At 43.6% G+C, this 24,491-nt stretch overlaps 1 protein-coding gene across 1 annotated transcript in view; it reads right to left on the bottom strand.

Moving 5' to 3' along the window:
* Nucleotides 1-24,491, bottom strand: part of LOC147624936 (uncharacterized) — a 26,112-nt gene continuing 1,621 nt past the window's right edge. The window contains exons 2-4 of the mRNA XM_086818176.1: nucleotides 1,110-1,187; nucleotides 906-1,019; nucleotides 1-824 (exon numbers count right to left, since the gene is read on the bottom strand). Of these exons, the coding sequence (XP_086674302.1) occupies nucleotides 767-824; nucleotides 906-1,019; nucleotides 1,110-1,187 (250 nt within the window). The 3' untranslated portion in view covers nucleotides 1-766. The remainder of the gene's footprint in view (nucleotides 825-905; nucleotides 1,020-1,109; nucleotides 1,188-24,491) is intronic.

Genomic DNA, 24,491 nt, shown 5'->3' with positions numbered 1-24,491 from the left:
TTGGGTCCAAAACCAATTAAACATTAAATATTATCTTACAGTTTTAGCAATCTAGTGCCACTGTTAGGTCCAATACCTCCACCTTCATTTTTCATCGAGCAATAGAGATACAAACTATTCGAACCCCACCAATAATAAACTTTGAACCCTACCACTAATGAACTTCGAACCCCCTCAAAAGCTATTCCAATGCCTACATCAACAGCTGACTATACATAGAAAGCAAGGTCACACACAGAAACGGCTTTAGATAGCAGTCATGCACTTACAAAAACAATCAAGCCACAAATATGAACCAAAAAGCATGCATCAAGACTGCATCCGCACACTGGGACTGCCCCTGAAGAAGCACCATCAGAGGCCAAACTTGCTATTCTATGCAGATCAGTGCTAGCCTACTATATTAACTAACGACGGACCTAAAATCAGACAACCGATTTCTAAAAATGGTACATAACCGAAGAAGGCAGTGGGTATAGGCTCCTTACTGTAGAAAGGTAACAAGGAAGAGTGACAGAAAAGGAGGGTTTTCTTACCTGTTGAACAAGAAGACCGTAGATTACCCAGAACATGCATACAGTACACACTGGGTTGAAGAGCACATTTTGTCAAACATACGACAGAAGTCGAGCAACAGACAAGCTTGCAAAAACCGTCGTAATCAGACCACACACAAAAAATGTGTTCCCATCCATCACCTCAGGCATGCATTATGCAGACTACACGTGCCTAACCCTTCGTGCAATAAACACCCATCACCCAGGACTTAAGACTTAGAACAAGTATTTGCCTTTGAACCACTCTGCTCTGTAGCTGCACCAAACCTGTGTTCACACGGAAAACGAGAACATGAGCTGTCAAATTTTTAATCAATGCCCAAAAAGGGGCCCCAGTAGAGCACAAACCTTGCGGCTCTTGCTTTTCTCTTCCCATCTTCAACAGACTCGTCTTGCTTTGAAGCGGGCACGAATCGTTCTCGACGAGCCTTCTTCCTGGTTGCTTCATCAACTATGCCAAATCTGTATGAAAAAATCCCCCTAAAAATTATGAACACTTGGTAAAGCCCTCACACATAAAGCTACAAAAGAACTTAAGGGGGAGATTATTACCTTGCAGCTCGTTGCTTCCTCTTTACAGATTCTGGCTCCTGTACAGAAGCCTTTTTCTTGCCTTGCCCACTAGCAAACCTGTAAAGAATGTAATGAACTTTAGTAGAGATTTGAACGTATAAAGGTTAATTTTTCATATTTGAAAAACCCATAAAAGCAATTCAACAAAACTTGTACTGCTTCAAACTTCTGGCAGTCAACTCTCCTCTTTATGGAAGAACTCTTTATGGATTGCAATAGTTTGTAGGAGATTGTTATTTGTAAGGTGCAGTTCAGAATTCTCGGCACTTCCTCGAGTGCGAAGTGTTACATGACTGAATTCCTTGATGACAGGTTATTATATAAAAAAGAGCCAGTTACGAAGTGTTAGCTTATCCTTTCTCAGACCCAAAAAAAAATCAATACCACCCACCACCTTATAACAGCATAACAGCATGCTGCATGGCACAGCTGAAAACACCAATGAGAGCTTCTTTATCTATCTCTCTCTCAGATCCATGCCAAACTGTAATCTTCCCACGGGTCCTTGAAGTCCTAGAGGAAAAAACATCCTACAGTAACCCATGATATTCTCAATAGAAGTAATACTATGTAATAGATAAGTCCAAGTACAAGAAAAAGAGTCATGTTTCCATGGCTAGCTGCTGTTAGGGAGTACAGGAAGGCCCACACAAGGAGCCAGTAGCTCCATCAGAGCCATCTTCCAAGAAGGGACCCTTCTGCCAAAGGTACAATTGATTCATCTTGATAAAAGCCTTCCTCCCCGGACCCTCCTCATGCAGCCTGGGTAGGTCTTGTGAGGGCAGTATGACTTCTCCCAGACTGAGTTGTATCTGCGCTTGTACTTATACTTTCATTACCTCCGTCACTTGGAAAGCTTTGTTTCTTCCGCAGATCCACGTAAGTTGAAAAACTGCAACCATTTTTTCCTGTGCCCAGCCTGGACATTGCCTTGTTTTCAAAGTTGGTAGGGCTCTGGCACACACAAGAAGGCCCAAGTGATTGTGGATGTACTATTGCAACGGCAATAGCACCTTGTGCATTTTCCATGTCTGCCAACAACCTCCTCAGCTCTACTATGGCCGTGAAGACTGTTCTGTACTAAGCTTCACATGAAGATGTCGCCACACTGGGTTGTTTCTTGCTAAGCCAAGAAATCGCATGATAGGCTGCTAAAGCAGTTGCCGCAGTGGAGACTCTCTATTTGAAAACTATATCCCAAAATAAGGGGAAGAGCCCTGAAGTCTAATAATACAGTCTACAGAGCAAAAATGATAATTGTACCAAACTGGATAAGAACCAATGCTGAGCCAAGCATAGGATTCTATCGAGAAATGGGTTTACATCAAACCATGCAGAGTGAAACTTCAAACCTACCCAATATGGGAATAGCAAAAACTACCAAATTGAGCCTAACGACCATAACTGGAGTGAGAGAGACTCCAAGAGTAGTTGACACAAGAACAATGGGGATGCATACCACAGCGTTACGACCCCATGTACCATTAACACCACCACGGTTTAGGCTAGGAATGATAATTACACCACCAGTCATGACCATTGAGACATGAATAACCTTTGTCATTTTTTACGTGGGAGCAAAAATCTCATCATATTTAATTCCCTTCTCTTGGGAGTATCCTTTGGCAAGATGTTTAGCCTTGTACCTGGCTACTGAGCCATCAGATTTATGCTTGACTTTATAAACCCACTTAAAACCAATCTCACTCTCACTAGGTGGCAAATGCACAAGATTCCATGTTTGGATTTTCCAGATAAAGGCATATTCCTCTTGCATTGCATTTTCCCAAAGTAAAATGCCTTTGGTTTGCTCATAGGTACATGGCTCTTCCACATCCATGACACTACCCATAAAAGTAAAATCTCCACTCCGTCTAGCTACGGTTGTGCTAGAGTATCCTAAGAAACCATCTCGAGATTGTTCTATTGTCTTGAATTGCTTTCATTTCTTCCCTTCCAACATCCTCAAAATCTTGAGGCATGTTGGGCTCATCTAAAGGTACGTCACGAGGTATTTGCTAAAAATCAGCTGGCTGATTAGCACTTACGGCAATCTTTAAACAACCAAGGACCAATTTGCTCTTCTCATTATATCCAACCACATCAAAATATTCGTCCATGGCTTCAATCCAAGCCTTCCTCGGTGGAATGACAAGGCATGATTCATTTCCTGAAAAATACCATTTATCTTTCAATGCTTAAGGAAGAATAATCTCTCCAAAATTTTGATGAAAAGATTTCTTTACTGCATTGGAAATCTATTACATCAATTTGGAGAAAAGCTCTTACCCTTAGAAATTTTTCAAATCAAAGTATTTCTTTTGAAGGGTAAAATTTTTGATGCGCTTATTTGAAGGATAAAAAGCCATCTGGAGAATATCAGCTTTGGCCTCTAATTCTATATTCTTGAACTAATCCAAGCTTCTCTGTAATCATGACTAGGTTTAGATTTGAAGCATAGAATGGAAGGAAATCCGAATTGATTTCTATGATAAACTTTCCTTTTCTTCAATCCAATGTTGAGACCGCAAAAAATTTTCATGATATGGTCGGCCAAAATAGTACTCCCTATATTCAAGGTAGTAACCATTCTCTCCTTATCCTTTGTCATATACTAGAATGCAACATTCACAGTCTCTTGCTCATGGGTGAATGCCTAATACTGGGCCATTCTGCCATTACCGTCTTTATTTAATAATCCTAATAACACAAACAAGAAGAGAAAGATTTTTGCAAACAAAAAATACTATACCATGGTCCATACCATACCCCCCACACACACACACAGAGTTTGTACAATCAAAAGTCTAGCCATAGGTTAGACTTGGTGTACAAACTAAGAATCCTCCCCAAGAATCACAATCCTATCTCAGGCTATAAAATCTATAATCAACTACTAGTGAAGATTTTGTGAGTAGATTAAAGGAGCTATGGAAGCTCAGCTGTCTGCACAGTTAGGGTTTCATGTGGGAGACATACACAGAGAAGAAGGGAGAGAGTTGTATTCAGGTCGCAATGAGGCTCATGTAGCTTACCTTCGGGGCAAGCTTGAGACTGACCGCATGCTTGAAGGTGACTCTATCAATCAGTACCTTACGCATGTGAAGGACCTACAAGAGCAGCTCATTAACATTGATGAGGTTTTGACAGATAGCTATCTTGTTCAAACAATTTTGCGCAACTTGCCTGACTCTTATCAGACATTTGGCACCACTTTGCAGTTGTTGACTAGCAATGCACCTAATGCGGTCACTTTTGACAACCTTGTGACTCTCTTGCTCAGTGAAGAGCAATCTCGTTCCAACAGGAACAACATGATGTCTGTTGAGTCAGCAATGGCTGCTCCTTTTCGTGGGAATAGATCTAGGCCTAAACCTAGCCCATCGAATCCTCCCAAGACAGAGGACAAGACCGAAAAGAAAAAGCGTTGTAACTATTGCAGGAAAACAGGGCACACCATAGAGGAATGCAAGAAGCGTATTGAGAGTGAAAAAAAGAAGAAGCTGACATCTTCTTCCACAAGTGCAGATCATGCCAATTTGGCTACACGTGTCAGCCCTTACATCTTCATTGCCTGCAGAGATGTCTTCTGATGCCATTGCTTTTGATGACTATGCTTTATAGTCTGTACTCCATGGTATGCATTGTCTGGCAGATGCATTTCAAGGGGGGATTCTACTTGCTCACATGCAGTTGGTGATGCCTCATGGTCACTTATGCTTGTTGACCCTTATGCTGGTCTATGCTAGACACTTTCTCTTATGTGATGTCTACTGGAGATGCCTTTTATGTTGTTTTCCCTTGCAGCGGGATTGTTTCTATAGTGTTGACATTGTCACTTTCTCACATGTGATGTTTACTCAAAGTGCCTTTTACACACTTGGCCAGTGTTGGCTTACTCTCATGGTTTTGATATGTCACATGTATATTATTCATTGTGGGATTATGCATCTTTACATTTGCCATACATGCCACTGATCATGGCATCGCTGAGAGTTTACCTATCCTCTCATAGCATTGGCCGATGCCCACCTCGAGCCCCCACTTTTTCTCCCCATTTTCAGCTTTTTCCATTGCTGATTTTTCCTCATCGGATCCTCCATTGATGAGTTTCACTTTTGCAGCTTACATTGCATGTCTCACAGGCATGACTTCTGGATCCTGTTGCCTTTACACATGCGTATATCTGCTACCTCTTCTTATGCTTATCACTGGTGCAGTTATAGAGCATTGATGTGGATTACATGCAGTTCAGCTTGGCATTTGGTACTTGCCTTCAGGGGGGTATTATGCGATGCCTCTTGATTTGATGCAGTTGATGTCCACATGATCTTTGCCATGCATTTCTGGTGATGCATTTATGTACTACTGTGCTCTAGCATTAGCACTATGACATTGGGGATTCTCCTTTTTCCGTCATATAGTGCTTGCTTTTTCCATTGGCACTGCAGTTCACTCTTACTGTGGAGCATAGTGCAGGGCAGCATTCACAGCTTTATCACCCTGCTGCTACCCATTCACACCATTCACTTGAGGGGGGTTTGTTGGTCATGTCCACTCACTAGGTGTGAACCCAGCTTACTCACGGACACTTTTTCCCTGTGACTGGACATAGGTTTTTTCTCGTGTGAACACACTTATGTGTGTTGGGCACTTTGCCCTAGGCCTTTTAGTACTCACTTGTACTTTCATTTCACATCATTATTGAGTACATCTTTTCCAGCACTCACGTTTCTCTGTGCTTGAGGTTGTGTGTGTGTGTGTGTGTGTGTGTGTGTGCAGGCTAGCTTCCCTCCTACCCAACATATATATTCCCCTTAAGCGAGCTTCTTGCCACCTCTCTCTCAAGCTCTCAAGCTCTCAAGCTCTCTAGCACTCTCCTTGTGCAAGATAAATATTTTCTCTCATCTTGCCCTCTTCAAGATGTCGACCCAAGAATCCGAGTTGGAGCCCATTCCCGAACGTGAAGACCTGCCGGCTACCGATGACAATCTTTTCGACGATTTTGTTTCAAAATCAGATTTCCAAGAGTTTAAAGTTGCTCTCGAAGCAACTTCCTCAAAACGTCAAGCACAAATCGTAGCGCAGATGCAAGCTTTACAAAACTCCATCTCTTTGTTGACCACTACCCTATCTACTGTTTCGAGTATGGATACTTTGGCATCTGCTTAGGCCCCAATATTACTCCGGAACAGTTTGGGGGCGAGCAAAAGCAGCATACCAAAGAGCTAGTGGACACTTGGCTACATAAGTGGCAAGTCCATCTTCAATTTCATCCATATGACGATGGCAAAAAGATCCAATTAGCAGCAGGTTTCCTCTTTGCTTTGGTGGAAAGAACTCAACCCTAAACCAACGACTTGGGCACAATTCGAAGAAGTCTTTAAGAAAGAATTCCTCAAGAAAGAGTATGACTATAATATTGTTGTCCGGTTTGCTACTTTGAACATGACCTCGCAAAACCTCACTTATGAGGTCTATCTCCAGAAATTTAGGGACTTGCAGATGAAAGCTACGAAGATTCTTTTGGATTTCTTCGTAGCCGGTTTACCCGACTCATACCGTTTACAGGTTAAAAACAACAAATGCAAAACTTTGGACGAGGCCATTCATTCCACTCGTATCTATGATAATACAATGGTCTCTTCCGAGTCTAAATCCGTTACCGAGCAGGGGACAAAGCACAAGAGGAAGTTATCCGCACTGATGGCTAGCACGACAGAAGGAAAGTCTTCGAACCAGCCTTCGAAGAATTCAACTTCGATCCCAGCGAAGAAAAAACGTCTCCTTAAGGCTTTGAAGCTCAAGAAGGAGGGACGTTGCTTCATCTGCGAAGAAAAAGGACATGCATAGCGAGTGCCCGAAGCAAAAAGGTGCAAAGACCAACGCAGGACCCAAGCCAAAGGCAACTAACCAGTTGTCTTTGACAAGTACGTCAGTTACTGTACTTTCTCGCCCTAGTTTATGTTCTGATTGTTTGTTCAACTCTAAAGTTTTTGGCTTGCATGATCTTTCTCACACAATTTTGTTAATTACAAACTTGTGCAGAAATTGGGTCTTAATACAACACCCAGCGATCATACCTATGAGGTACGCCTAGCGAAATTATGCAGAAATTGGGTCTTAACACATCACCCAGCGATCATACCTACCTGTGGGTCGGCAAGTATGGGAGGCTTACCACCCGAAAGAGCAGTAGATCATCGTATTGACCTGGTCCCTGGTGCCCACCCTATTAGTATTCCACCTTATAGGATGAGCCAAGCTGAGGAAGATGAGTTGGCCAAACAACTCGAAGATTATTAAAGGATGGGCCAGATCCGTCCGAGTAAATCACCTTGGGGTGCACCTATGTTGCTTAGGAGAAAGAAGGACAACACCTGGAGAATGTGTATAAATTACAAGAGATTGAACAAGCTGACAATTAAGAACCGTTATCCTCTCCCTAGATCAGATGACCTGATTGACCGGTTAGCCAGAGCGAAATATTTCACGAAGATAGATTTACGTACTGGCTATCACCAGATACGTATTCATGAAAGGCATGTCGAAAGAACCGCCTTTCGGACTAGGTATGGCCATTACGAGTTTCTCGTATTATCTTTTGGGTTAACCAATGCTCCAACCACTTTTCAGCAAATGATGAACGATCTTTTTCGTTAACATTTGGGAAAATTTGTGGTTGTGTTCTTGGATGATATTTTGATATATAGTCGTACTCTTGAGGATCACGTTAGACACCTCACGATTGTCTTAACTATTTTAAGACAGAATCGACTATATGCTAAATTAAGTAAATGTGAGTTTTTCATGACAAACATCATTTACTTGGGACACAAGATCACTAGAGATGGATTGACCATTGACTATGACCGAGTTCAGAAGATTCTCGCCTGGCCTATACCGCAGACAGTGAAACAACTTCGTTCTTTTCTCGGTTTTGTTGTTTTTCTTTGGAAATCATGAGTCAATCAAGTATGTGTGTGATGCCGATGATTTGAGAGAAAGGAAAGCTCGATGGGCTGAATTAATGCAAGATTTTGATTTTGAGATTCGTTATCGAAAGGGGTCCATGAATAGTGTCGCAGATACGCTTAGTCGAATTAGAGAGGTGAATACTTTGTCGTTCACCGAGATTACTACTTACTTATTTCAGTCATTGAGAGGGCTTTGGAGGACTGATAGTTATTTTGGTCCATTTTGGCAGAAGATCCAAGACGAAAGCTCATTGATTGACCAAGACTCGATGACTGAGCAGCCTACCATTCAGGCTGCACGAGGTCAGTGTGGATGATTCGGAATGGTTTACTATTCCATAATGACAAAATTTGTGTACCACAGATCCCGGACATTAGGTCCAAGATTCTTAAGGACTGTCACGACGCCCCTTCTGCTGGACACCCTGGGATACACAAGACATTATCGTTAGTGAAACACACTTTTTATTGGTCGAAGATGAAAGGGTATGTAGAAGATTATGTTCTCAAGTGTCAAGTTTATCAAGCAAATAAAGCTGAACGCTTTCGACAGGCTGGGTTGTTACATCCTTTGCAAATCCCACGTAATAAATGGGAAAGTATTTCCATGGATTTTATTACCGGATTGCCAAGAACGTATCAAGGCCGCGATTCTATTTGGGTTGTGGTAGATCGCTTGACAAAAATGGCTAGATATTTACCGACACAGAAGACCATTACAGCTACGCAATTAGCACGGCAGTTTATCGAGCAATTGTTTAGACTGTACGGATTACCGCAGGACATAGTCAGTGATAGAGACTCTAAGTTTACCAGTCGTTTTTGGAGACTTGTTTTTGAGAAGTTGGAAACAACTTTGAATTTGAGTTCCTCGGATCATCCTCAATCTGATGGCCAGACTGAAAGAGTGAATCAGATTTTGGAGAATACGCTTCGAGCATATGTATCCAAAAGACAAAGTTCATGGGAGGATTATCTTCCTATGTTAGAATTTGCATATAACAGTACTAAGCATACGAGTACAGGTTTGAGTCCTTTTATGCTTATGTATGGTTTTCAACCACAATCACCTGTTACAGTGGGATTCTCAAGACTTCAGCATGATGCAGCACGTAATTTTTTGCAAGATATACAAGAAATGTTACAAGTTGCGAAGGAATCTATTAGAAGTACTCAAGACAGAGACAGATTTAATTCTAATAGACATCGTTCACCTAGAGAGTTCTCTGAAAGAACGATGGTGTATTTGCGAGTTACGAAAGATTCCGAGACTTTACGGACAAGTCGATCTCCGAAATTATATCCTAGATATTGTGGACCATTTCATATTACACGACGGATTGGTTCAGTTGCATATGAATTAGATTTTCCTTCTCATGTGAAAGTCCATCCTGTATTTCATGTCAGTAGACTTAAGGAAGTTTTGGGTGAAACAGACCAGTTAGTTCCTCCTCAAGAAATCATAGATGTCGAGGACATGACATTTGTTCCACACGAACCTGAAAAGATTCTTGGATTTCGTAAAAAACGATTGCGTAATACGCTTATCACGGAATACAAGATCAAGTGGAAGGATCGTGTTGAGGAGGACGCTACATGGGAGACATTGACTACTCTTCAGAGAGATTACCCTAGCTTTTTAGTGAGCTCAGGAGTGAACTCTTAGAGGAAGGGGAGTATGTCCTGTGCACAGTGTGTATCTACCGTGTGCTACACACACACAAGACTAGCTTCGAGGTTTGGGGAAGCTTGGAGCTAAGCAGCAGGCTGATTGGCGAGCTAAGTTAGGGATAGACTAACGGGCGAGCACCCAAGTATGGACGAGCGAGTGTCCAAGTGTGGACGCCCGATGACCGGCCAAGAGCCTATAAAAGGGTGGCCAAGGTTAGTCATTAGCATATAGAGTCTCGCGTGTCTTTGTGAGAGCTCTATGGTTAGGAGCCTGGATCTAGTACAGACGTGCACATGCTTCATGCAACCGAGGCCGGCAGCATTCTCGAGACCCACGAGGGTAGCTTCGTGGAGGTATGGAACGTCACGAGGTAGAGATTGGTCGGTACGTCCATCTAGTTAGCTCAGCTCGTGGCTCAGTGGGGACAGCCAAGACTTGTGGGCTTGCCCACGACTGTCATAGTTGGGAGGCGAGTCAGGCCTGCACCCCCTTCACGTTTGCTTGGTTTGTTTGCTGGTTTCGAGTCTTGTACCAAGAGCGTTCTACGAGGTGATCCTATGGGGTTTTGACAAAGGGGCTTTGAACGCCCAAAAGATCCAGAATGTACAAGCTTTGGGAATGGGGGATTATCCAATACAAAGGACCAAGTGTTCGTAGCATGGTCTGGGTACTCGAGACGGTTTCTTGGACACAAAAATGGGTTTTGGAGCTCAAGTGTCAAGTGGAAAGTATGTATGGCGAACTCTTGAGGATTTGGGGGAGATCAGGCAATGAAACAGGTTTCTACATGGTGCTTACATGTATTTCTCATGTGGTGGAACACAAAGAGATCGTATCCTAAATTTAAGGAAAAGTTGCTATTTTTGGCAATCTCTGATGGAACTTCCGTTCGCGTCATTACCTCCAAAATTCAACAGAGATCGAGTATTGCCAAAGCGTTGATGTGAAATTAGCTATCATCTAGGATATTTTTAGAGCTGAAGATTGTGGAATTTTTGGCATTTTGATTTGGGACATGTAGTAGATACGAGAATAAAAGTGAGACAAGTGTCCTCACACTTGTCAATTCACCTCTACACATGGCATTGTAGCATTTTCTTGCTTATTTTCATTGCCTTCATTTGGTATCAGAGCTGTGAAGGCTTGCCATTGCAGTACACAATAGCCTTCAGTTTCTGTCCAGCCCGTACATAAGTACTTGTCCGTACCAGTTCGCCGTACAACTCTGCTGCCCGTACTGTTCCAGCTCTGCGCAGCAGATAGGTGCTTCCGTACAGTCAGCGCCGCCTTACTGTACCTGCCCGTACACATGTGCGCCGCCTGCAAATAGTGGCCTGCAGCCTGCCGTAACTGTTCGCAGCCGTCAGCATCTGTACCTGGTCGCCTCAATGCTGGGCGTCCTGCTCTTGTCAACGCTGGTCGCCTTAGTGTACTCAGTCGACTGCTGCAACGGGCGTCGACTTGCTTCCGTACTGTCAGCGCACGTGTATCAGCTTCGATAGACTGCGCCTGTCAGCGCTGCTGTACCTGCTACGTACGTCCGTGCCTGTCAACGCCAACTGTCACCTACGCAGAGAACCGTGCAGCATTCAGTGTTGCGTACCTTCTGCTGTACCAGTCGACTGTACTTTCTGTACATTCGACTGAAGTTTCAACACTGTACCTGCTTTGACCAGACCTGCAGAGTACCTGTTCGCATTGTTCAATACAGTGCTTCGTAAGCGTACATTCATTGTACTTCAACTGTACCAACTTGTACCTGCTAACATCACACTGTGGTAAGCATTGCAAGTTTTAAATATTGGGCATTTTTATTTTCTCTGTGAAAATATACAGGCACAACAGGCAGATTTTCTAGCAAAGAACTATACAGGTTTTTTGCACAGTTTGGGTGCAGCAAATTTGGGCATTTTTGGGGCATTTTGGCATTGTATACGCCATTTGCTGCTCTACTCAGTCATTGGTGCTTTGAACTGCACATTCAGAGGATTGAGAGTGCAGGCATATTTGGGTGAACTGTATTCAGTGGAGTACAGTTATTATCAGGGTTTCTGCTATTGGGTTTTTTGGTAAACAGGTACAACATTGTGCGTAAGCATAATGGCAAATCAACAGCAAAGTGATGTATTCACATATTTGTCTAAGGAAGACAAATTGGATGGCACGAACTACTCCTTGTGGAGTTTTATGCTGAAAAATGTGCTTGTGGCAAAAGGTCTTTGGGATTTTGTTAGTGGTGATGAACCACGTCCAGGTCCATTGGCTCCAGAGACTCCTCCCCAAGGGGGTGCTCGTGGACAAGGACAACAGGTACAGGCTCCAGGACAGCCATTGCCTGTTCAAAGAACAAATGCTCAAAAGACATGGGATACCAAGGATGCACAAGCTTTGTCACTCATTGCATTGTCAGTACAGAGGTCCATTATACCTCATATTCGTTCAGCTCGCTCTTCACAGAATGCATGGGTGACTTTGGAGCAGATGTATGCTGCTCGTAATGAGGCTAGGATCTCATTTTTGAAAAGAGAGCTCGAAAATCAGAAAATGAATGAAGGAGATAATATGTCTAGCCACTTAAACAAGCTGCAGGATTTGAGAGAACAACTCATCAATGTGGATGAGATTATTCCTGAGACACAGCTTGTGTCCACCATCTTGAAGGGAATGGATGTTACGGTTAGGGTTTACAGGAGCTTCAAGCAAGCGTGGAAACCAAGATGGAGAGAACACGACTTCAGTGTATGCTTGATTGATAAAAGTGAAGTACAATAGCCACATAATAGTGACCCTAAAGATAAGTGTTCACATGTCCGGCCATAAAATGTGCCGGGTGGACCAAAACACTTATAAACTGCATATAAGTGAAACTGAGCTAAACTGGGAAAAAAACCTCCACTAACTGAAGTAAAAAGTGCCCCAGTAATCTACTGATGATCACTAGCACTCCTCTGGGTGCATACACAGCATAAAACCCAACAAACCCCCCTGGAGTGATATGTGATCACTGTACATCATCCACCAAAAGGAAACAAATTCAAAGCATTGCGGAATGCTTCAAATTTCGGACGTGGTAATGCCTTGGTGAAGATGTCTACCACATTCTGATCTGTAGGACAGTAGATCAGACTGATATCTCCTGCCTGGAGTCTCTCCCGAACAAAATGATAGTGAATCTCAATGTGTTTCGTGCGAGCATGAAACACAGGATTCGTGGCCACAGCAATGGCACTCTGACTATCAGTATAGATAGGTGTAGGCTCCTCCACTGAAATATCCATATCAGTCATGAGACGACGCAGCCAAACACACTCAACAGTAGTAGTGTAGGCTGCTCTGTACTCTGCCTCACAAGACGAAGTGGCCACTGTGGTCTGTTTCTTGCTTAGAGAAGAAATGCATGAAGAGCCAAGAAAGAAACAATTTCCACTAGTGGAATGTCTGGTATCAAAATCACCAGCCCAATCTGAATCACTGTAAGCGTATAACTGCATGTCACCCCCCTCAGGATAAAGCAATCCAAGAGACAAGGTACCCTGCAAATAACGGAATACACGCTTCACAGCTTGCCAATGTGACAACCGCGGGCTGTGCATGAATCTGCTCAACTGAGAGACTGCATACTGAATATCTGGCCTTGTATTACACAAGTAAATAAGGCACCCAACAGCCTGAGCATATGTAGTGGCATCAAAGGAAACACTGTCATCTTGTAGTGACAGTTTCATCCCAGGCTCCATAGGAGTACTAATAGGCTTGCAATCCTGAAATTTAAACTTCTCCAGAAGTTTAGCAACATAGCGTGATTGCAACAACCCAATGCCTCTGTTATCCTGCACAAACTGTATGCCCAAATAGTAATGTACAAGGCCCAAGTCAGACATGTCAAATGTCTGTTGGAGTATCTCCTTAAAAGCTGCAATTTTGTCATCATTTGATCCCATGAGCAAGAGATCATCCACATAAAGACTGATGACCAGCAGATCTGTCTCCTCTTTCTTTACGTACAGAGTGGCCTCTGATGGACTGTTCACAAATCCCTGAGTGAGTAGAAAAGCATCTATTTTTGCATATCAAGCTCGTGGAGCTTGTTTCAAACCATACAAGGCCTTTTTCAGCCTGCAAACTTTCCCCTCATGACCATGTTCTACAAAACCCATGGGCTGAAATACATAAACTTCCTCACATACAGAGTGGCCTCTAATGGACTGTTCACAAATCCCTGAGTGAGTAGAAAAGCATCTATTTTTGCATACCAAGCTCGTGGAGCTTGTTTCAAACCATACAAGGCCTTTTTCAGCCTGCAAACTTTCCCCTCATGACCATGTTCTGCAAAACCCATGGGCTGAAATACATAAACTTCCTCCTCAAGGTCCCCATGAAGAAATGCAGTCTTTATGTCCAACTGGTGAACAACCCAACCACGATGTGCAGCCAATGCAATGACACACCTAAGTGTCGACATACGGGATGTAGGAGCAAATGTCTCCTCATAATCAATGCCCTTCTTCTGTGCATAGCCCTTTGCAACTAGACGGGCTTTGTACCTGTCAATGGATCCATCTGCATGTCTTTTCAACTTATAGACCCATTTAGTACCAATTGCTTTCTTGCCTTTGGGCAGATCAACCAAATCCCATGTTTGATTCCTTTTAATAGAATCAAGCTCATCCTGCATGGCTTTGTTCCAATGCACATTATCTCGTGCATCCACAAATGAATCAGGCTCATCATCATCTTGTAAACTGGCTGCCATAACCAGATTCAAATCCATGATGTGTGCTCTCCTTTCAAGGAGGTAGTCCAAGGAAGTGCTCATGGCCTTCTTAAAGGACTCATGGCGACATGGTGGTAACGGGTTTTTCCCCCGAGCAAATGGTGGTAGAGGGTGATTCCTTTGCAACCTCCCAGCTCAAAAACAAAAACAAATGTGTGCATGCTCATTGGTCCTTGTCTCCCTACGAGTACGACCAGCAAGAGGACCCTCTAAATGGCTGTCCTGTAATGTCCTCAAATACCATCTAGGTATATGTCTGACCTGTGGTGCCTGCTGCCCCATATTTGGTTCAGCTTCTGGCTCATTTGGCTGCTGAATTTCTGCACCACCTACATCATTTGCTGGCTGTCCTGCACCCTCATGAGTTGGATCACCAACTGTGGAATGAAACTCCATGGGTAGTAGACCTTCAAACACATCATTTTCAGCCTGATTTGCCTCATAACCAGCCATGGATATTTCTGATTTTTCATCAAAAATCACATCCCGACTAGTGAATATCTTCCTGGATAGTGGGTCATATAACCTGTAGCCCTTGCTCTCACGGCTATACCCAACAAAAATGCATTTTGTGGCTTTATCATCCAGCTTCCTCCTCAACTCTTTGGGTATGTGTGCATATGCAAGACACCCAAAGATACGAAAATGCGATACAGAAGGCTTGCGGCCATGCCAAGCCTCAAAAGGAGTAATAGAAACCAATGCCTTTGTGGGACATCGATTCAAAATATGACAAGCACACATGACTGCTTCCACCCAAAAGATATGTGGTAGCCTTTTTGCCTTTAGCATACATCTGGCCATCTCCATGAGTGACCGATTCTTCCTTTCTGCAACCCCATTCTGCTGTGGAGTGTAAGGAGTAGTATACTGATGTTTTATACCTCTACTCCCAAGAAAGGAATTCAGCATATGTGACATATATTCCCCCCCTCGGTCAGAACGGAGAGTCTTCACCTTGCATCCTGACTCTGTCTCAGCAAGTGCTACAAAGGCCAAAAATGCATCATATACCTGTGATTTCTGTGTCAAAGGATAGACCCAGCATATACGAGAGAAGTCATCAATAAATGTTGCAAAATAGAAGCAACCACCTAATGACTTCGTCTGCATGGGACCACAAAGATCACTGTGTATAAGTTGCAACTTTGCAGTTGCTCTTAGAGCCTGATCACGTGGAAAGGAAAACCTGTGCATTTTTCCCAAAATACATCCTTCACAAATGTGATCTGGAGGCTTCTCCATGAGAGGTAGATCTGTAAACATGTTATGTCGCTGCATAAGCATAAGACTACCAAAATTTACATGCCCCATGCGAGCATGCCATAACTCCGCATCAACCATAGCTGGAGTAAGAGTGAATGCATGATAAGCAGACTGATCCACTGGCTGAAATGCATCCAACTGATAAAGTCCATGACATAATGTACCAGTAAGCATCAAGGTCAAGGCATTAGCTTTGTCTCTGACCATGCATTTATCATCATCAAAGTGGACTTGCATACCACAATGTGCTAAAGAAGAAATGGACAACAAATTCTTCCTTATCCCTGGTACATATAAGGCATCTGTAAGGCGGAGAATGGAGCCATCAATGGCTGTGAGCTGAATCTCCCCAATGCCACGAACTGGATATGAAGCATTGTTGGCACACTGAACAGTTTTGCCAACAGGGGCAGGGCCAACATGACTAAACAAATCCCTGCGAGATGTGATATGCTTTGAGGCACCACTATCAAAATACCAAGTACATGCATGCTCTGTCAAACTGAGTGCCTGTGAAGACCAAGAGGCATCATAGCTGCATGTATAAAAACAGTAATCCCTGTCCTCAACAAAAGAAGCAGTCTCTGGAGGAGCTTTAGAAGCATCATTAACAGACATCCCAGCTTCCTTTGCCTTCTCTTTGGCAATCCTCTTCCTACATTCCGTGATGTAGTGACCTGGCTTCTTACAGTAATGACATTTGCCCTTCTTCTTGGGCTGTCCATCACTTTTCTTGGTATCCTGTGAAGAACCACCATCACCTGAATTTTGATTTGCACTCTTTGGCTGAGTTTTTCCTTTCCCCTTTTGACCTGTAGTAAATGCTTGTTCAGCATTTGTGTTCATATTCATATTCTTCCTCATTTGCTCCTCTTGTAGTAAGAGAGCAACAAGTTCCTGATACTTGAGGGGTTCAACAGCATTCCTCATGCTGAGGTTCAAAGAGGTATGAAAAGCCAAGTAAGATCTTGGCAAAGAGTGCAAGATGTGTTGGGTTTTATGCTGTGTATGCACCCAGAGGAGTGCTAGTGATCATCAGTAGATTACTGGGGCACTTTTTACTTGAGTTAGTGGAGGTTTTTTCCCCGAGTTTAGCTCAGTTTCACTTATATGCAGTTTATAAGTGTTTTGGTCCACCCGGCACATTTTATGGCCGGACATGTCAACACTTATCCTTAGGGTCACTATTATGTGGCTATTGTACTTCACTTTTATCAATCAAGCATACACTGAAGTCGTGTTCTCTCCATCTTGGTTTCCACGCCTGCTTGAAGCTCCTGTAAACCCTAACCCTAACATCCATTCCCTTCAATTGGTATCAGAGCATTGAAGCCTTGCCTTGCCCGTACAGCACTCGTACATCAAAGCCCGTACATCTGTGCGCCGTAGTACTGATTCCGTACAGTAAGCGCAGCACTCAAGTACTGTACCTGCCCGTACAGTAAGCGCCGCCTGTAAATGGTCGCCTGCAGCCTGCCGTACCTGTTCGTTGCTGTCAACACCCGTACCAGCTCTTGTCAACGCTGGTCGCCTTGAGTACTCAGTCGACTGCTGCAACAGGCGTCGACTTGCTTCCATACAGTCAACGCCTTCCTCAGTTTCTGTTCCTGTCAGCGTTGCTGTACCTGCTACGTACGTCCATGCCTGTAAACGCCAACCGTCACCTGCGCAGAAAACTGTGCAGCATTCAGTGCTGCGAACCTGGCGACTGGACCTGCTGTGATAAAATTGCATGCTTTTGTACCTGGTGACTGTATCTTCTGTGATACGACTGTACTTGCTGTGACCTGCAACTTCCACTTGCTTCCGTACAGAACCAGTAAACAGTACCTGCACAGTACTTCCACATCATCAGTCCTGTGAAGTACAGTCAATTGTACTTGCACATTGGTGGACTGTACCTGCAGAAATACCACAAGCTACTCAGTCATTCAGTGGTAAGCATTAAAATTCAGTTTTTGGGCATTTTTATTTTCTCTGTGAAAATATACAGGCACAACAGGCAGATTTTCTAGCAAAGAACTATACAGGTTTTTTGCACAGTTTGGGTGCAGCAAATTTGGGCATTTTTGGGGCATTTTGGCATTGTGTACGCCATTTGCTGCTCTACTCAGTCATTGGTGCATTGAGCTGCACATTCAAAGGATTGAGAGTGCAGGCATATTTGGGTGAACTGTATTCAGTGGAGTACAGTTATTATCAGGGTTTCTGCTATTGGGTTTTTTGGTAAACAGGTACAACATTGTGCGTAAGCATAATGGCAAATCAATAGCAAAGTGATGTATTCACATATTTGTCTAAGGAAGACAAATTGGATGGCACGAACTACTCCTTGTGGAGTTTTATGCTGAAAAATGTGCTTGTGGCAAAAGGTCTTTGGGATTTTGTTAGTGGTGATGAACCACGTCCAGGTCCATTGGCTCCAGAGACTCCTCCCCAAGGGGGTGCTCGTGGACGAGGACAACAGGTACAGGCTCCAGGACAGCCATTGCCTGTTCAAAGAACAAATGCTCAAAAGACAGATCTGCTGGTCATCAGTCTTTATGTGGATGATCTCTTGCTCATGGGATCAAATGATGACAAAATTGCAGCTTTTAAGGAGATACTCCAACAGACATTTGACATGTCTGACTTGGGCCTTGTACATTACTATTTGGGCATACAGTTTGTGCAGGATAACAGAGGCATTGGGTTGTTGCAATCACGCTATGTTGCTAAACTTCTGGAGAAGTTTAAATTTCAGGATTGCAAGCCTATTAGTACTCCTATGGAGCCTGGGATGAAACTGTCACTACAAGATGACAGTGTTTCCTTTGATGCCACTACATATGCTCAGGCTGTTGGGTGCCTTATTTACTTGTGTAATACAAGGCCAGATATTCAGTATGCAGTCTCTCAGTTGAGCAGATTCATGCACAGCCCGCGGTTGTCACATTGGCAAGCTGTGAAGCGTGTATTCCGTTATTTGCAGGGTACCTTGTCTCTTGGATTGCTTTATCCTGAGGGGGGTGACATGCAGTTATACGCTTACAGTGATTCAGATTGGGCTGGTGATTTTGATACCAGACATTCCACTAGTGGAAATTGTTTCTTTCTTGGCTCTTCATGCATTTCTTCTCTAAGCAAGAAACAGACCACAGTGGCCACTTCGTCTTGTGAGGCAGAGTACAGAGCAGCCTACACTACTACTGTTGAGTGTGTTTGGCTGCGTCGTCTCATGACTGATATGGATATTTCAGTGGAGGAGCCTACACCTATCTATACTGATAGTCAGAGTGCCATTGCTGTGGCCACGAATCCTGTGTTTCATGCTCGCACGAAACACATTGAGATTCACTATCATTTTGTTCGGGAGAGACTCCAGGCAGGAGATATCAGTCTGATCTACTGTCCTACAGATCAGAATGTGGCAGACATCTTCACCAAGGCATTACCACGTCCGAAATTTGAAGCATTCCGCAATGCTTTGAATTTGTTTCCTTTTGGTGGATGATGTTCAGTGATCACATATCACTCCAAGGGGGTTTGTTGGGTTTTATGCTGTGTATGCACCCAGAGGAGTGCTAGTGATCATCAGTAGATTACTGGGGCACTTTTTACTTCAGTTAGTGGAGGTTTTTTCCCCCAGTTTAGTTCAGTTTCACTTATATGCAGTTTATAAGTGTTTTGGTCCACCCGGCACATTTTATGGCCGGACATGTGAACACTTATCTTTAGGGTCACTATTATGTGGCTATTGTACTTCACTTTGATCATTAAGCATATACTGAAGTCGTGTTCTCTCTCTCTTGGTTTTCCATGCCTGCTTGAAGCTTGTGTAAACCCTAACCCTAACACTTCATTGCCTTCATAAGGCTCTCAAAGCTTGTACATGTTATATTTCTCCTTGGATAATGAAATACTCCAAGGGGGGAGTCGGCCCATTCCGGCCTCTATGCGGTGTTATATGTGCAACTTCTATTTTTTAGCTTTGTGGATTGTTTAATGGCTGTGATTAAATGCCAAAATGTTTAATTATGCTCATGGTCAAGTGATGCACGCCCACTCCCGCGCTTCCCGAGTGAGTTACATGCTGCAACTCCTATATTCCTGTTTGAGTACCTACATCAACACCCCTGTACCTATTTGAGTACCTGCATCGACTTCGTGTACCTGTTGAGTACCAATTTTTACCAAGTGCCTATACATGTACTTGGTGCTGTATGAGTATATGTTTGTGTACCCGTACCCCAAAGACTTATCCCACAATCTCTACGAGTTGAGTGAGCCAGGCTCTAGTATGAGAGGGCCTCTTCATGTGTGGTCTCAAAACGATAGTTACGCATTCACTCATTGAGGCTGGTGGTCATGTCACTTTAACTCTTTTTCGACGAGTTCAGCATCAAGATTCAACACTCTACACCAACACATACTTGTTTGGATAACATGTATTCATTATTTCCATCACATGGAAGATTTGGCTCGAAAGCCCTTGGAACTTTGTATACAATTTAAATACTTGATAATATACAACAATATTGAGGGAGGGATTGGCCCGTTCGCGACCTCAAAGGTGGTGTACTGTTCAATCTCTATCTTTGCAATGTTATCTTGTGGAGTATTGTGTACTTTCAATTATCTGTTGCAATGTTACTCGTTCATATTTAAGTGTTGACAAATTGGTGTTCACGAGACTACCTAGGAAATTCACACCTAACCGGTGTTATTACAACTTGGCTCACTCATGGCAATCCGGGGAACAAGACCTATGGCTAGGAGGAGAGTCACAAGCCAAATTCTATTGAGGTCATGGACTTCAAATTCAATGCGGGTTATTCTAACCCTTGTAGCATTTCCAAGTATGTGGACCTAATATTGGTACCAAAAGCCTAACCTCATGGAGGCACTCTAGAGCGACAGAGAAATGAAGATGTTGCCCTGATCTTCCATACTGACTAAGGGGCTGATTTCCAAGACTTTTACAGCCAATAGCCTATAGGGTTGGAAGGGGAACGCCATGCTAACGAGAGGCGAGAGGGTGCTGCTGAATATTTGTAGAAAACACAGATGTTCATGCATGTTATGGTGCTGTTTTTTCCGTGTTACGGATGGTTTGATCGGCCCATGATGCGCAGGAGTACGTGCTGGAGAGCATGACCTAGAAGGTGTACAGCAGACCATACCATACTTACAAGCTGTATAGGCTGCACAACAGTACTGGCTGGTCACACTTTTTTGTTCAATCAGAGCCTGAACCTAGAGAGGATGTGTGGCCTAAGCAGCTTATAGAGGCTATAAAACAGTGAACACATTAAGATGATAGATCCAATATTGTGATTTATATTACTACTCAAAAGTGAGAAAGGATATAAAAGAGAGTCAAGACTCCACTCAAAGTGATGAGTGCTCACTATGCAAATATCAACAAAAAACAGTGGCATACTAAATCCTGATACATGATACACCATATCAATATAACCTACTCAGTTATGTGACCTGTCTATAGAATCTAGATAAATCATGAATCATGATAAGAAAACTTCCATCTGTAATACAAAATGAAGCATGACAAAATAGAGGCCCAAGGAGTGGACACTCAAATTTCAATCCTCCTCCAAATCCTCCTCCAAATCCTCAACATCCTCTTTGTCCTCATCAATATCATCATCACTACCCACCTCGGCTGACTCAGCCTCACTCTCAAAGGAGGAGGATACATCCAAATGATCTACCTCAGCTACTGCTGCACTGGTACTAGCACCCACCGTCAATGCATGTACTCATGTGACACAAGCAGGTGCCATCAACTCCTCATACAACATGACATATATATCATGCTCCTCTTGAGGAATCTCCGGGACCTTGTCAATGTCGATGCACCTTATCAATGTCGATTTTATCGACATTGACCTAGCAAGGCTCTAGCGGGTTGCCCGACTACTCAAGTAGGCAGAGATTGCAATGGCAATACACCAACCGCTCCAACTGGGGAGTAGACAACCTATTCCACTTCTTTGTGTGGTAGAGGGCCAAAGTGCTCCAGTTCCTCTTACAAGGACCCAAACTTCAATCCTGTGAGAGAACTTGAATGGCAAGGAGTTTCTGTCATTAAAAGATGGAAACTTTGTAAGTACATACTACAATCATCCATACTCAGATAAAATGTTAGTTATCATAATTTAACTCACCAAGTAAGAGATATTGGTCCCATATTTCTCCCACCAAGAAAGCACTGAAGCTATGTCTCGCATGAGAGCAATCTGCCTACCAAATGCATGACTGATGTTCATGTACACAAGCCGCTCATCCTCCAAATGTCTTCGGAGATTCACGTCGACGAGCTCCTGTAACTATTTGGTCCTCCAAGCTCTTTTCATATGATGGAACTCATGCCCTGACACATGGATAGGTTGATGGATAGATGGGAACAAGGTTCCTAAAGCTGACATTGGGCAAAGCACCATTCTTGGTCAAAAAGCAAGAAAAAGCAAAAAGTCAAACTATGTTAACCAAAAGCTGAGGGCACCATTGGAAAGAGGACATAGAACTGGATCAAAAAGCTAAAAACTGCTTTTTCAAAAAGCAACTCCAAGGCCAAAAAGCAAGGCCCTTAAGTTGTAAAAGCACAAATCAAGAACTTTGGCTATTATTAATAATATTTAATAAAGAAAAAGCAAAAGCAAGAAGATAAAACAAAAGCAAAGCTTGGCAAAAGCAAGGCCCCCCTCATCAAGTATATAAGAAGCTCGTGCCAATGAGGTGATAGCTCAAGTGGTGAAGGTGTTTGCCTAGGACCAAGAGGTCCTGGGTTCAAAACCTCAAAAACCCCCTTGGTGCTTCCTCGGCAGCATCACCTACGGGTGGATAAACAAGCGCCTACAGGCGGCTATCTATAGACGGTGAAATTTGGTAACTATGGGAGCCCGGAGGATCTTGGGCCAAAGGCCAGTTGGAAAAAAAAAAGCTTGTACCCTCTTGAAGGATCATCAATTTTTGGGAGATCCATCTTTGAAGAGCTTGATCATCATCATAACCTTTGTCATCTTCCTCTCTGCCCCTCTCCATCATCTCCACCATGCAGCCGTGCGCCGCCGCTTTTGGGAAGATCCATCACCTCTATACAGTCGTCGCTTCCATCAATTGCCGCCTCTACAGCACCTCCTCCGCCAGTTGAGCCGCAGCAGCCGCCCCAGAGCCGCTTCCACCAGTGGCTCAGCCATTTCCGTCGGCGCCTCCGTCACTTATGCCGATGTTTCCGCCGCCTAAAGCCTGTCGCCGCTGGCGTTCTCCGTCACCTGTTTGCCAGAACTTCGCCACCTTTTGCTCTGCCACCGACGCCTGTCTGCTGTCATCTGCCACCACCACCAACGCCACCTGTTAACCGCCTTCTTTGGAAGGCTGCCTCCCTTTGAAGAACCACCTCCTCCTCCCTTTTGGTGAAAAAAGTCTTCAACACTCATACATACACCACTCTCAATATCTCTTCCACGAGTTCCTTGAGAGATTTTTGTGAACACGAAGACTTGGTTCATAGCCCGGTGTAAGACTCTTGCGGGTCATCCTCGAGGTGAGCTCGGCATCAGAGATCTTGTACCTTGACACCGACTTCAACCCGACCTCGACATCGGCACTCTTGTTTGATATTGTATTCATTTTACTGTATTGGTCCTGGCTTGGAAAAGCCCGTGGATTGTTCCTGAAACAAATTCCTAAAAAGGGTGCAGGGCTTGTTCCCCGCTCAGCGTGGTGTACGGTGGAAACCCCTTTACCCATCTCTCTTTTCCCCTTCTGTCTCTCTATCTAAATCTCTTGTATATGTCGTTGAATCTGTCACGGCACGCTCCCGTTGGGCTTACACCTCCTGTCCATTTTTTAATGTACTCTATCCAACTCTTCATTGTCATACTACTCCTCACTCCACCAGAGAGGGTGCAATATGTGGGAAACCACATGGATTGGTCTATGCCATATGGAACCAATCCCATTGATTGTTCCAAACTTGTCACCCTGAAAATCAGCTATCAAATATAATGCACAATCATTTAAAACAAGGAGACATATGTTAATAGCTAAGACAATACGACTCGAGAGAGCATGCTACATTACCTCTCATTTGATAAGAGACTGCATCGGTTAAGAGCCTCTCAAATTATCTCTAAAGGCTTCACAAGCTCAAGGTTGTTGGCGCAATACATTGCCAAGACCTTGGACCTCTTGGTGAAAAACATTGCCCTGTGGCGAGAAGTGTTAAAGACATTAGCAACCTACCCAATCTTTGCAACATCTTCAATGCACAAGTCTAAGCTATGGGATGCACATGGAGTCCATACAATCTATGAAAACTCATCCTCTAGCATCCGTCCCATAGAGACACAATTGCTTCCATTGTCAGTGTCTACCTACACTATATTTTGTGCGACTATCTCAATAACAACGTGTCTCCATAAAAACTCTCATGTCACCACTTTCCCAAGCATAGATGCATCAAAGGCACGCAAAAACATAGTGCCCTTGAAAGAGGACACCAAAATGTTATACGCATTCCTCTTGCGTACATCTGTCCACCCATCGCATGACTGTGCAACAATAGTTGGTCCAAGTGGATTTTAAGTGGCTCCACCTCCCCCTTCACTGTTCGTTCCTCCTTTTTGAGTCAGCCCACTTTCTTAAAAGCCCTCTTTTTATTAAAAGCA

This window comes from Cibotium barometz, chromosome 24, assembly GCF_041138505.1.
Source record: "Cibotium barometz isolate CiBa-2024 chromosome 24, ASM4113850v1, whole genome shotgun sequence".
Taxonomy (NCBI): Eukaryota; Viridiplantae; Streptophyta; class Polypodiopsida; order Cyatheales; family Cibotiaceae; genus Cibotium; species Cibotium barometz.
This window is presented reverse-complemented; position numbering and strand designations above follow the sequence as displayed.